The sequence below is a fragment of the Carettochelys insculpta genome, chromosome 17, assembly GCF_033958435.1.
Source record: "Carettochelys insculpta isolate YL-2023 chromosome 17, ASM3395843v1, whole genome shotgun sequence".
Taxonomy (NCBI): Eukaryota; Metazoa; Chordata; order Testudines; family Carettochelyidae; genus Carettochelys; species Carettochelys insculpta.
The window spans coordinates 24,637,259-24,652,477 of NC_134153.1; the positions used below are offsets into that span (position 1 = coordinate 24,637,259).

Here is a 15,219-nt window from a genome sequence, read left to right on the forward strand (position 1 = left end):
TGCAGGATAATTAAGCTTGTACTGTATTAAACAGCAGAAAATATCCATGTGAAAGTGTCTTCAGAAATGGAACAGTTTTCATCACAGCTTTCTCTTGTTCACTCTCCCCTCGCCTCTGTCCTTGACTTACCTGTTGAAACTAAGAAGCTCAGGACTCTCTCAGTTCTGTCAAGGTTCATTTAGTGGAGTGGTTCCCACCTTTTCTAGATAGGGGCCCACTGTGACAATTCAGGAAGATCTGATGACCCAAGGCAATTCAAGAACAGGGGGTGGGCAGTGCCATAACTAGCTAAATTTTACGTCTGAGGCAAGGTTATAAAATTATGCCCCCTCACGTTTATAGTCAAGATATTTCATAGAAAAGGGGGAATATATTAATAAAATAATATTTACTATAGTTAATGAGAGTTGTGGTGGTGGAAAGACACTCATCCCCAAACTACTCCCCCCAGCTTAAACCCCACAATCAGGAGCTAGGGGAGTCGCACTCAGGCTAGAGGAGGTTAGGGGAGTCGCACTCTGGGGCTAGGAGTCACTTGGGCTGCAGAGGCTAGGGGAGTCACACTCTGGGTCTAGGGGAGTCGCACTCAGGGCTGGAGGGAGCTCGGGGAGTCACACTCAGGCAGAAGCGGGCTAGGAAAGTCACACTCGGGCTGGAGGGGGCTATTAAAGTCATTTGGGCTAGGAGTTATTCAGGGCCTGTAGGGAGCTAGGGAAGTCACTTGGGCTGGGAGTTACTCAGGGGTTTGAGGGGGCTAGGGGAGTCACACTCAGGGACTAGGAGTCACTCAGAGGCTAAAAGGAGCTAGGGGAGGCACAGGGACCTCCACTGCTGGGGTGCAGAGCCCTGGCCAGCAGTGCCAGCCTCAGGAGCTCTGGCCGGTACAAGGGGAAACCCCCATCCTGGAAGCTGGCTGGGGCTGGGATGGGGATCCCTGACCCCCATGGTGGGAAGCCAGTTAGGGGAAAGCCCTGACCAGCAGCACCAGCTGCTGGAACCCCCATGGCTGTAAGCCAGCTGGGGCAGAGCCCTGGCCAGGCCCAAGATATCAGCCCCATGTCCGGAATCCAGCTGGGGCAGAGCCGGGGCAGTGGGTGGCAGACCCCAACCCCCTCCTCCTCCTGACTGACAGAGCCAGCAGAGGGGGTGGGGGAGAGACCCTTCCCCCTGTGTCTGGAAACCGGCTGGGGCAGAGCCTTGCCGACAGTGCTGGCCACGTGAACCCAGCTGGGGCACCCCACCTCCTGCAGAGGCTGGAAGCCAGGGAGCTGATCAGCTCTGCCCTCCCTCCCAACCTTGGACTGCAGGCCCCCACCTTCCCTGAGTTGAGTGCTGCTCCTCAGGTATGCAGTTCTGTCCTGCAGCTGAAATTTGTATTCAATTTAACTGACTGTCTTAACTGCCTGACTGCTGTTAATCCAATTAAGAAGTTGAGAACCACTTCTGGAGTGTGAATGGCTTCTTCATAGCCACTTGTGGAGCTGCCCAGCCCAGCTGTGACCCTTTTGAAATGTAATCACAACCCATGTTTGGGTCCTGACCCATAGGTTTGGAAACCCTGATTTAGTGCCTGTAATGTTTTATTCCTCAGCTGAGGGATTCTCAGTGTTTGCTCATGCCACAAAAGTAAGGTTTCTTAAAGAATTTATGTACCTTTTCCCTCCAATTAAGGACCCTGTTCTGTTATAGGATCAGAATTTTGTTCCTTAATTCTCTCATGAAAACCCCCTTTGAGCCAGTGGCCACCTGTGTTCTCTTCATCTGACTTTAAAAAGATGTTCTTGTTGGCCATTTTTTTCTGCCTGAAGAGTTGAGGTAATGGGCGCTTGTAAATGGAGAGTCCACCACTCGGTTTCTTCACAGACAAAATTTCATTGTGACTACATCCTAGATTTATATGTAAGGTGTGTTCTGTATTTTACATCAGCCAGGTCATCCTCCTCCTCCTAGCAGTGTCCCTGTGGGTGCTTCACATGAGGTTTCTTTGCACCCCGCACTTATAATTATGAATTTTTCAGCAGCGATACCCCTGGTGGCAGCACATGCACAGTACACAGCTCATTCTTGTAACGGTTGTGAAGCATCACTTACCACCTGCCATCCCTCAGTTCCTTCTCTACCACCCTCAGCTTGGGTTGGAACCTCAGCAGCTCCAAGTCTAACTTCCTTCAACATAATTTTTTCCTACCCTAAACCAGTTTTAGCTTATCCTGTTCACTTTCATTGATTTTCATTCATTTAAAAATAACGACTTTTTCCTCAGCATTCCTTGGCACCAATAACCAGCAACCATGCCTGGCTCCCCAGGCTTTAAGTGATGCTCATCATGGCCCATCGCTTGTGCCCTCTACTTTGGATTTATAGCTTTTTTCTGTGGTAGAAAAGGACCTGAGGGATGGCGGTTGGCATTCAACAATTAACGGCTGGTACGAGCACAAGCCATGTGCTGCACGTACACTGCCATAGGGGACTCCACTGCTGAAAAACCTCCAACTATAAGCGCAGGGCACCAAGACACCTTACGTGGCGAACCCACACATACACACATCTCAAAGAACATCAGTTACTGCATAGGTGAGTAACGTTCTCATCTCCCAGTTCTTGTCCCAAAGTGAAATTAGATTGATCGGGATGCTACTGTCCGTATCTTAGATCTTAGAAGGACGTTAGCCCTCTGTCTGGACAGAGCCAAACCATTTAGAAAGTCTCAGCTGCTGACTGATACAGAAGATACATGATATCCAGCCAGAGATTCTCAAGGTGGCACTCTGGGTGCATTATCTCCAGCTGTAAATTAGTCAGCATATCCTCTGTCCTTCTTGAGTGCTTGCCTATTCTACAAGGTCTCTGCCTTTATGACATTAGTCATATACACTGGAAATCTGTGAGGCTTCAACCTGGATTTTGATACGTACTCTTTTCAAAAATTATGGTGTTTTATTCTTCTAGAACTGATGCTGCAATTGGTAAGGTAGTCTTCAGTATTCAATTATTTTCCAAAACTTCCTCCTCCTGATGGTGATACTGGTTGCAAGTCGTCTGATGCAGAGCACTCAGTGAGACTTTACTCAGAGGAGGAGGAAAGGGTCCTCATCATGTGCAAACGAGAGTTCAAGGTCTGTGTCTCTATGGGTGTTCCACTATCTGATCTCCTTACCCTCTCTTTTAGTGTTTATACCATTGGGCTCTGCAATGGAGAAGGCCCCGAGATGGTTTAATGATGCAACCCTGTATAAATGTGCTAAGGAGCATGAGGACATGTAGGACGTGTGCGGACTGAATGGGTACTATAGTAGAGAATCTCTGATCAAAGGCACATTTGATGTGCACATGTCAAGTGGAGCCACCTGTAGGACACACATCTTGAAGAATTCTGTGTATTCCTCAAGCTAAGTAACTTATATCCTGTTTAATTTTTAGGTGGGAGCAAAGAGTAGACCAGCACGGTCGAGTATACTACGTAGATCATGTTGAAAAAAGGACAACATGGGATCGTCCAGAACCTCTTCCTCCAGGGTAAGTCTGTAGAAGAAGTCTAATCTCCAGGGAAATAGTAACGGAGAGGTAGCAGTGTTAGTCTGTATTCTAACAAAACAAACCAGCAGTCATAGAGCACTTCAAAGACTAACAAAATATTTTTTTTTAAATTGGAGATACACATCTCCTAGAACTGGAAGGGACTTCTGGAGGTCATCTAGTCCAGTCCCCTGCCCTCTTGGCAGGACCAGGCACCATCCCTGATATCTGTTTGCCCCACCCCTAAATGGCCTCCTCAAGGATTGCGCTCACAACCCTGGGTTTAGTAGGCCAGTACTCAAACCACTGAGCTGTTAGGACCATGCCCATGGACATGTCTAGGATGCAGTTTATTTCAAATTAATTGATTACTGATTAACTTTGGCTAGTTAACACTTGTAATTTAAAAAAAAATTGTCTGGATATTACACAAATGCTGCAGGAGATGCATGCTTGTGGTTTCCCCTAGGCTGAGCCCTAAGGTAAACAACAAATACTAGTGGTGTGTCTGGACTAGCAGGCATAAATGTGTTGGCTAGCTCAAGTTTAAAAAAAAAAAAAATTGTAGTATAAGCAGATCTCAGGAGACTTTGTAACCCAATTATGAGCTTGCAAATGCTTCTTTGGACCAGCTCAAACCCTATACAAGTGGCACATGCTGGTGCCCTGGAGGTGAGGTTGAGCCACTTTTTCTCTCCTACTCTACAATGATTTAAAAAAACAAAAACCAAAAAATAACAACAACAACAAACCCCCTCCCCAGTATTCTATCTGTTTTGTTGGATTGTGGGAGAAGGAGAAGATACAGGAGTAAGTGGTGAAATTAATAGTCAGATACCAAGCAGCTGAGTCTGCTTAAAGAATGAGAGTGCTCAAGATCAGTGATGGTAGTTTAAAAAAAAAAAGATGGTTAGTCTTGCTCACTGTCCTTTTACTTATTTTCTGAGGACACTGCATTTTTCCCCTTCACACTTCAGTCATATCACATTCCCTCAGTTCTGTTATACACTAAACAAAAAAAAGGGGAGTACTGCCAAGAGAACTGAACCTCAAAGGGGAAAATACCCTCCTCCATGAAGACACCAACTTGCTGCTCTAAACCAGGGGTAGGAAACCCCCAGTTTGTGGTCCTGGGATGTCTGGACCTGGACGCCCAGGCTCAAGGCTTCCCTGCATAGAATCTGGCCCTGGCAGGTTGGAGGGTTTGGAACCCTGAGCCTCAGGAGCTGGATCAGGCAAGAGGCAGTTCAGATCCAGACTGCAGATTGTTGGGAGCTGGGGGCTGAGGCAGGGGCAGGAGAGAGCAGGAACTGGCTCCAGGCTCTGCTGTGGGTCACTGCTGTTCCCCAGACAGAGAAAGGGAGGAGGAGCAGCAGCAGCCTCCACATCTTGCCCGGAGGCTTCCTCCTGCTGCTCTTATTGTCCTCCTGCTCCCCTCCTACCCATTCCCTCCTGCACCCTTCCTCCCACCTAAACCTCCATGCCCAGCTTCCTCCTCCTGCCCAGACCCTCACCATTCTCCTACGATCTCTTACCCGCCAACCCTGAACACACTCCTGCACCCCACTCTGGCCCAGATGATCCACCCCTAGCCTGCTCCTACATCCTCCCACCTGCCCAGATCCCACATCCCTGGCTCCTCTACAGCTGGGGACCACATCTGTGTTTGGCAGGCTTTTGGAGTGAATATTTGTGATCCCTGGTTTTGTATTTTTTGCTTTTCACTTGTGTGAATTTTTGGTGAATGACACTTCAAGTGGCTATAAAGTGCAAATTAAGTCAAATGTGGGCATTCTTTTGTTTTTCTTAGGTTAGACTAGAAGTGTGCCAGAAAGAGCATGAGTGTCACAGATTTTGCAGCCAGAGCTGGCAAAGTTACTTCAATTTTTTTAAACAGACCAGTAGATAGAATCACTTCATGCATCCATCTCCTTCCTCAGATGTAACTAATGTGTAGTAGCAGTTATGACTTCTCTACAGCCAGCCAAACGTGCAAAGCAGCTCTTGAGCACCAGTTAAAAGCATTGCAAGTGGAGTGACTGACTAGAAAGTGAGAATAATTGTGAGAATAAGTGAGAATATTTCTCATTTTATATAAGTTTTCTGTAGCTCTTTAGATTGTTTCACCAGGAATTCTAATGAGGGGGGTATGTGCTTCTGACCACGCTGAACTTTTCATTTAACTAAACTTCAGAGCCAATTCCATGTTTATCTCCTTCTTGCTTTGTTCCTTTTCTCACTGTAAAACAGTTCTGACAGCAGGTCTACACTAGACCTGAAAGTTAATCCTTGATATGCAATTTCAGTATAATCATTGATACGCAATTGCGTAGCTGCAATCAGCTTATCTAGGATTAATTTATCTAGGATTGATACTCAGTGAGGAAGCTCAACAGGGGAAACTTTCTCATTGACCTCATTATGCCTTATGATAATGAGGAGTACAGGGGTTGATTGTTCATCCCTATCCCCACTAGGCATGCAAAATTGAACATTTTGTTGATCTCCCAGTAAGTGTCCATGTACCCTAAGCCTTTGAGATCAGTGCATACTATTGAGATGGTTTGTTTGCATTGTTTAGCTGGGAGCGCCGAGTTGACAACATGGGGAGAATTTATTATGTCGACCATTTCACTCGAACGACAACATGGCAGCGACCAACATTGGAATCTGTCCGGAATTATGAACAATGGCAACTTCAACGCAGTCAGCTTCAAGGAGCTATGCAACAGTTCAATCAGAGGTTTATCTATGGGGTGAGAAGTCTCTGTTCTGATCTAAAGGAAAAATGCTTTACAGAGGAGCATCCCCATTCTAAATTCCACCTGTCCACCTCCCCTGCAAACAGATCAAACTTCCTTTCCCTGCTTCTGCACGAGTGGTCGCTATAACTTAATTAATTTTCTTGCTTTGGTTTTTATACATGGCAAAGTTATAACTGACAAGCAGTAGTATGTGCTGTATTGTTTATAACTTGTGAAATATATTCCTCAGACGTCTGCTGTATGATATACTGAGAGAGGTGAAAGTTGTGAGAAATGGTTCAAAACCAGCTGTGATTTAGATGTCATAGCCAGCTAGCAGATGTAGTGGTTATTTATAGAATCATATAATTATACAATACCAGTACTGGAAAGTCATCAAATCCAGTTCCCTGCCATCACAGCAGGACCAAGCACCATCTATATCATCCCTGCTAGATATTTATCTGACCTGTTCTTAAATATCTCCAACAATGGAGATTGTACAACCACCCCTAGGTCATGCCCATGCCACATTATGCTGGTAATATTTGGGGACTTGCAGCAATCATGGATCCAGCAAATGTGCTATGGCAGACTTCTGCCACCATTCCATCTTCCTCGTAGCGAGTGGACAGAAGAGATTATGTACCAGTTGAGAGAGCAGAATTTCTTTTCACCCAACTTTTAATGTGGAGGCAGTACTTTACAGGGCAAGCAAATGCAGTTTAAATCCACCACAGACAATAAGGATTGGAAACAAATTCTTCAAAATTCTATTCATCAGCCTTACTCCAATTTTGCCTTGCCATTTACTCTGCACTGTTGGCAAAATATACCTGCAACTTGTTGGATAACATGAAAAGCTTTATTGAATAATGTCAGAGAATGTGTGTGAACAATATAGGGCAAATATCACAGGGGAGTCACTCATTGCAAAGGCGATGTTGCTGGCATCCCTTGACTCAGATACAACTACTCGGTCTCTTGTCATGGCTTTTGTCATGTGCCACACCTTCTGGGTTCATCTCTCCAGCTGCCCTACAGAGGTACAAAACACAGTTGAGGGATCTCTCTTTCAAATGAAAGAAATTATTTGCAGACTCCACCAGTGACTCCCTGTGTACACTCAGACTCCCTAAAAACGCTGGGCATGTGTGCCCCACAACTGAAAAAAACAAGGACACTTCTACATGCAACATTTCCACCCAGCACCTTATCCAAAGACCCAAAGCACATATGAACAACTCTATAGACAGGCAACCATGATGGGATCAGTCTCAAGACGAACCATAATCGTTCTGGCCATCAACTTCACAACAGTTATTTTGAGAATTGATCAAGGGTTTGACACCTCTCTGATCATCACAAATACAACAAAACATACCATCTATCCAACCACCACTTGTTACCGTACTACCCCATTTGGCAAAATATCACCACAGACAAGATGGGTCCTAGAAATAATCTTCAAAGGATATGCCATTCCTTTTACTTCTACCCCATCTAACCTTCCCCGGCCCTCTTCAGGGACCACTCCCATGAGACCCTGTTACCACAGGAGCTAGATCTCCTATTGCAACTTGGTGCAGTAGGGGAAGTACCATCTCACCACAGCGAAACAGAGTTCTATTCCCAATACTTTTCTTGCTCCATTGGAGACCCCTTCTGGATTTGTGCCAGCTCAACAAGTGTCTACAACATAGACACTTCAGAGTAGTAGCATGGATAACTATAATTCCAGCCTTACAAAAGGGAGATTGCATCCTGAAGTTCAAGGGACAACAGACATGCTTTCATATTATTGTCCACCCAGCATTCAGGAGATGCCTCTGTTTCACACTAGGCAATCAATATTGCCAATACCAAGTACTATCCTTTGATCTAGTCCCAGCAGCAAGAGTCTTCTCAAAAGCGTTTGTAGTACCTGCAACCCACTTCCATAGATTCGAGCTCAGAATATGCCCATACCTGGATGATTGCCTGATGATAACATCATCTCTACAGGAGGCAATAAAAGCCACAGGCCTCACAGTCAAGCTACTCACTACCATAGGCTTCCAGATAAGTTACCAAAAATATCAACTCATACCAATCCAACAGCTAGAATTTACTGGGACTCATCTCAACTGCACACAAGCTTTTATTATGTTTTTATGCCCTAACCAATCTAATAATAATTACACAGATTCCACAAGTAACAGCCAGACAGTGTTGCCAACTGTTTGGGCTTATGTCCCTAATCACATTTGTAGTCACACACCATACTGTAAACATGATGCCTGCTAGGGTGGCTACAGAACTCTTATAGACTCCACAAACAGCCATTGCACAAAGTACTCAACATACCCAACACAATCAGATGCTCCGTTCAGTGGTGGCTTTAACCAATAAATATATGTGTGATAAATAAATGACCAATGAATATATGTAAATAAATCACTTTGGTCATCCTTACTATGGATGCATCCTCAGAACGTTGGGCAGCCTATCAGAGCACTGGATTCAGGGACAAAGATCGGCAGTGGAAAGTTGTTTACACATCAAGTGTCGTAGAGCTTCAAGTGTGAGACAAGCATGTGAACACTTTCTTGATTACCTCGCCACGAAGTCTCTCAAAGTCCTTGCAGGCAGTGCAGTGTGCATGTTTTACGTAGACGACCAGGGAAGGGCACAGTTCTAACCCCTGTGCACAGAAAGTATACACCTGTGGCAGTGGTTCATGCCAGCTATGTAGACATTTCAACAGTTTACCTAACAGGACAACAGAATGTCATTGCTAACTCCCTTCACTGACACTTCTACCAAAACCACAAATGAGAAATGGAAGCCCATGTAATAAATACCATATTCCAACATTGGGGATATCCAGCAACAGATCTTTGACAGCTGCCAACTCGAAGTGTCCGGAAGAATGGTGATGCCACTCTCTAGGGGTGCCCTCGTTATCATCAAATGGAACTCACTGTCTCCTTATGCCTTTCCTGCCAGCCCACTAATCCATCGAGTGCTACACAAAATTAGACAAGCCAGGGCCCAAGTTCTATTAATACCACCCTCGTGGCCTTGACAGACCTGATTTCCCCCTACTAACTCACCTGTAAGTCACTCACCCATTATCTCTGCTGCAACTATTTCATGTTCTGAACTAAGATGCAGGGAGGCTCCTCCATCCACACCTCACAGTCGTCCAATTCAAGGCCTGGCTCCTGCAGGGCTAACAAGACTTGAGTTACATTTCTCTGAAGACATCAAAACAGCCTCAAACCCAGAGTGCACAAAGCATATGATCAGAGATAGCACTGCTTCTGCAACTGGTGTATAACCCAGTGCTCTCACCTCATTTGGCTCCTCTGTCCAGAGTGCTGCCCAACATCCTGAGCCTCAAATAATAAAGATTCAGTAACAGCTCCAACAGGGTGCATCTAGCTGCCATCTCCACTGAGGCACGACAAGGTGATTGATTATACTCCACTCATGCACCTAAGCACTTCTTGAAAGAACTGAGTCTTTCTACTGCTAAAACAACCCATGCCTATACAGGACCATAACATGGTGTTATACACACTGATGAGCAAACCATCAAGCCTCTAGCAACATGTTCCCTGCTACATCTCTAATTGAAAGTGTCCGTTCTTATCACCATCATTACAGCTAGGAGAGTGGGGGAGCTAGCCACTCTCATGGCGGACCCCACAAGTAAAATGACTGTCTTTTTGAAGTATGGTACAACCCCACCTAAAATTTTTCCCAGAGGGAGTGTCACCCTTTCACATGAATCTACCCACTTATTTACCTGTGTTCTTTCTGAAACTTAACAGAGATGCCAGACAGGCCTCTGCACAAGCTTGATGTTCGTAGAGTGTGCGCATTTTTCCTAGAGAGAACAAAGACATTTAGGAAATCAGCACGCTTATTGTCTACCACCAACGAAGCCAAAGGAGAAGCAATATACAAACAGACTCTCCAGAGGGTTTTCACAATGTAGCCAATTATGCTATAAGCTGAACAACATTCCAGCTCCCCATACAGTGTGCATGGACTCAACCAGAGCCATTTGTAGATCAAGGGCCTTTCTTAATAATGTTCCCATTTACAGACATTTGTAGAGTGGCTACCTGTACCTCAATTCACACGTTTACCATGCACTATTAAATACAACAGCATACGTCAGCGGACACACAGTTTGGACAGTCTGTATGAGTTGTGGCCCAAAGACAGATCGTGGAGCCCTGCCTTGCACAAGGTAGTGCTCCATGTTTACCTAATGTAGAGCACCCACAGGAACACTTCTTGAAGAAGATTATTCACCTGTTGCAGCAACTGAAGTTCTTCACGATGGTTGTCCCTGTGGATATTCCACAACCCTCCTGCCTCCCCTCTGCTTTGGATCAACATATGGCTATCTGAAGTAGGGAAGGAAGAGGAATGGTTGATGGTACGTGGTGGTTAACTTTGACAGTAAGTGAAAGGCACTAACCCACCTAATGCTGAGCACCCATAGGGACAACCATCTCAAAGAACCTCCATTTACTGTACTGATGAGTGAACCTCTCTTTAATCTCTTGACATTGCGGTTCCAATTAACTATGCTAGTTACTGCGAAAATATGTTAACGCTACGCTGAACCCCTAGTTTCAGGAGTGCCAAAGAGCACAAATGAATCATCCATTTGTAATAAATCTAGATCTTTTCTGTGGAAAAAATGGACAGCGAGGCCATATGTAGCACTAGTTTGAATTCATTTGCTTTAGTGCTTTGTGGCTAAATTAGATGTCTGGAAAGCAAATTGGTGGTTGGTGGTCATTATTAATGCATCATTTTTGTGTGTGATCTGCAGAACCAAGATGTTACTTCCACACAGAGCACAGAATTTGATCCTCTTGGCCCCTTGCCACAGGGATGGGGTAAGGCCAGTTCAACTGGTGTTTTATAGCATACCTTAAATGCAAAGTTCTGCCAAATTATTTTACCAAATGTTTTTCCAAGTACTTTGCGCCTAATACTGTGTTTGTGCAGTTCCAAAAATAGATTAAAAAGTAGACAATATTAGTCTGTTTCACTTCTAAGTTGCCACTGATTTTTTTTTTGTGTCCTTATCATACAGCATGGAGTGTTTTGCCTGCTGCTGTTACTATCTTAACTATTTTAGAAATGCAGATTGTTTTGTATTGCTTTTAACAGAAAGACAGTAGTTGGAAAGTTGGGGAGGGTGTTTTTGGGGTTGGGTCTTGAAAGCGTTTGTATAGATCTGCCAACTCAGCCCCATTGTGAAAACTGTTTCAAGCACAATTTCAGCAGTCCACATTGTTGCATTATTTTGTTTGAAAGATAATGTAGAAGTTGTCAGGACTTGTCTACGCTACAATTGCTTTTGTCATGCTAGCTGTAGTGGAATAGCTATACCAGCAACGTGCCCAAGTGGAGATGCAGATAACGTGACAAAAGTTCTTCTAAACCGTCTCCCCAGATCACATTAGTCATGCTGGCAGAAGTACTCGTCTTTTATCATAGTTGTGTCTATACCAGGGCTTCTGCTTTGCATAGCTTTGGTTAGGATGTCAGAATTTTTTTTGCTCCATACTGCTAAATTAGATCTGTGCTGGCCAAACTTTGTAGTGTGGACTAAGCCTTGTATTCAGATGATGGGGAAAACAAGATGGTAATCAGAATTATGTAACTTTGAAGCTGAATATCTTTCCTTGGCAGAGCTAGCCATGGGTTTTTTAGAACATGAAAAAGTGCAAATTAAACTTCTCAAAAGTTTCCAAACATTACTGTTTAGACTTCTGGTTTTGGGTGTGTGCCAGATGTCAGAGCATCAGTCCCATGTGATACCTTGTATTCTAGAGCGGGGGTTGGCGAACTTTTTATGTTGGGCCCCACTTTTCATCCCTGCAATTAACAGGGCCCCCAACCTGAGGGAGGACCACAGGATGGGATGGGGAGGGGTGCTTGGAAAGAGGATGCTGGGGGGCTTGATGCTCAGGGAAAGGACCCCAGGAGGGCATGTGGGGGACTCAAGGAGTACCCAGAGGGCGGGAGGAGGGGCACTCAAGGCGGGTGGGCAAGGGGGACTGCAGGGGCTCACCTGCATCACTACATCCACTTTGTACTTGTTGCCCTTGTTGCTCTACTATTGGCAGAAGTTGGTGCTTCTGTAGAGCAAGGAGATGGTGATCCCAGGCTGTGCTGTGTGTGGCCAATCCACCCCTCCACCTGCCTCCCCCCACCCTTGGGGGGGCAGTAGTACTTGCTCCACACCATCTCGGGAGGTGGGTGTGTGTGTCTGTCCGAGGTGCCAGCCCACTTGGGGAGTAGACTAGCCACTTTACCGATCTGGAAGCTCACTGACTGCCCATGTCGCTTGACGCAGGGCCTCCCGGTGACACCTCCACACATTCTAATTGGCCCAGAGAGGGCTGCAATGGGCAGGGCACCATCCCCATTGGTCACTGCAATCCATGGGCAGCAGAGGCAGTGGGGGAGGGAGGGGAGGCAGCAGAAGCTGAGGGATCCAGCATAGGTCAGAGGTGAGGCAGCAGAAGCCTCAGGAAGGGGAGCCTGATCATGCTGCACCCCTCCTTACAAAATTTCCTGCCTCCCCCACTTTGTGCACCCCTGTGCTCCTTAGTTTGAGCCTCCCCCCACCCTGATCAAATGTTCACACACAGTAGAATTCTACTTGTATAACCTCCTTACAAATATATCTAAAAGCAAGCAAAAGTAAGAAGCATTCTAATTAAGATGAAACATAAATCTGATTCTTTCATGGTAAGTTATCTTCCTTTGGGCATCCCCTGAAGAAACATGTTTTAAAATAATCGGAGGGGGAAGAGCTTTTCTGCTTCTCCTCTTATCATATTTATTATTTTAGCAAATACATTATGCTGCTACCCAAAAGCCCCAGACGGGCTTAGGTTCTGTTCTCCTGGAACTAAAGAACTTTAGGATCTGTACAAACACACAAAAGAGACAAGTGGTGTAAAGAGTATCAGATGAGCACTATGAGGCTATGTCTACATGGTATCCTGAAATAGCTACTCTGTCTTTAAAACGTCCATGGTTTTTCAAAATATGTTTTTAAATAATGGGCACACTGTTTCGGCATCCCTGTACTCCTTGTTGCAGGAGAAAGGGATGCTTCAAAATAGTGCATTATTTTGACATTTAGCTCTGTTTAGGCAGCACCCAAATAGCTAAATATCTTATTTCGAGTTTAGGGTACCATGTAGACATAACCTGAATGTGTTGCACTGAGGCTGGGTTACGACATATTAAAACTGTTCCATTAGTTTTTGCATTAAAGTAGTCTTCTGTTGCCGAGAAACTGTTAAGGTGTGATGGGTTTGGAGAGGGGATAATGGAGAATCAAATATAGGCAGTTTGAGTTGAGTTGCTGAGAGAAACTAAAGAAAACAGACAGTACCACAAGATGTTTAACTGATTGGTTTGAGGAGTAAATTTGTCAAAATTGAGATATCTGTGCTTTTTGTTTTTCTTCAGAAAAGAGAACAGACAGCAATGGCAGAGTGTATTTTGTCAATCACAACACACGCATCACACAGTGGGAAGATCCCAGAAATCAGGGGTAAGAATTTTAACTCAGTTCATAATTTCAAATGGATTTTGAATATAAACGTTGTAGTTAATTATTTTAGTGTGAGTGAGAACAAGGAGGCATTTGACAACTGAAGCTTGGATTGTACCTTGCTGACCTCTGCTGTTGGCTTTTCCAACAAGAATCGCTTAAAATGTACAAACTGACACAGAACTAAAGCAGAAATTATTAAAAGGACCCCTGCTGCATTACAGGAAAACAATTAGAAATCCCAGTTAACAGCAAAACCTCTTTGTGCGTGCATGTGTGCACACACACACACGCACTCTCTCTCTCTCTCTCTCACACACCACCCTAACAAGGAATGTTTCAATTGATGGAAAAAATTAAATGTAAATAGCTTTTAAGTAACCCTTCCCTTAGGGCTTGTAATTCCTACTTTACAGCGGAGGTGGGCAAATTACGGCCTGCGTCCGCATCTGACCTGGTGGGCCCTCACGTTCCCACTGGAGAAGAGGACTGGGAGCTTGACCTGCTCCAGTGCTTCAGTTAGGGAGTGGGGTCGGGAGCTTGTTTTACTTTGCTCTGCACAGGTACTGGAAGCAGAAGCAGCCAGGGGAGCTCCTCACACTTCCCCACCCTAAGCACTGTCTTTGCAGTTCCCAGTGACCATGAACTGCAGCCTCTGTCCATTGCCGTTGGAACTCCCTGAGGGTATTTTGAAGGCTGCTGTCAAATCCCCCCTTACTTCTCTTCTGTAGGCTAAATAAGATCAAATCCTGCAGCCTCTCTTCATAAGTCATGTGCCCCCTAATCATTTTTTTGGCTTCTGCTGGACTCTCAAGTATGTCCACACTTTCTGTAATATGGGGCCCAGAATTGGACACAGTACTCCTGGTGTGTCCTCACCAGTGCTGAATAAAGGGGAATAATCACTTCCCTAAATCTGCTGCCTTTTTAGCTACAAGGGCATGCTGTTGACTCACATCCAGCTTTAATGCCCAAGTCTTTTCCTGCAGAATTGCTGCTTAGCCATTCAGTCCCAGCCTGTAGCAGTGCTTGGGATTCTTCCATCCTAAGTGCAGGACTTTGCACTTGTCCTTGTAGAATATTATCAGATTTTTTTTTGGCCCAGTCTTCTTATTTATCTAGGTAACTCTGGCTCCTATCCCTACTCCTTAGCATATCTCTCTCTTCCTCCAGCTTAATGTCGTCCGCAAACTTGTCGAAGGTGCAATCCATTCCCTCACCCAGATCATTAGTGAAGATGTTGAACAAAACCAGCCCCAGAACTAACCCTTGGGGCACTCAACTTGATACAGACTGCCAACCAGGCATCAAGCCATTGACGCTACACTTTGAGCCCAATGATCTAGCCAGCTTTTTGTCCGCCTTACAGT

At 45.1% G+C, this 15,219-nt stretch overlaps 1 protein-coding gene across 2 annotated transcripts in view; it reads left to right on the forward strand.

Annotated features, from left to right (window-relative positions):
* Positions 1–15,219, forward strand: part of ITCH (itchy E3 ubiquitin protein ligase) — a 102,095-nt gene that overhangs the window by 58,295 nt on the left and 28,581 nt on the right. For both annotated transcript variants that reach the window (XM_075012133.1, XM_075012134.1), the window contains 4 exons: positions 3,422–3,517; positions 6,099–6,273; positions 11,099–11,165; positions 13,765–13,849. In XM_075012133.1, the coding sequence (XP_074868234.1) occupies positions 3,422–3,517; positions 6,099–6,273; positions 11,099–11,165; positions 13,765–13,849 (423 nt within the window). The remainder of the gene's footprint in view (positions 1–3,421; positions 3,518–6,098; positions 6,274–11,098; positions 11,166–13,764; positions 13,850–15,219) is intronic.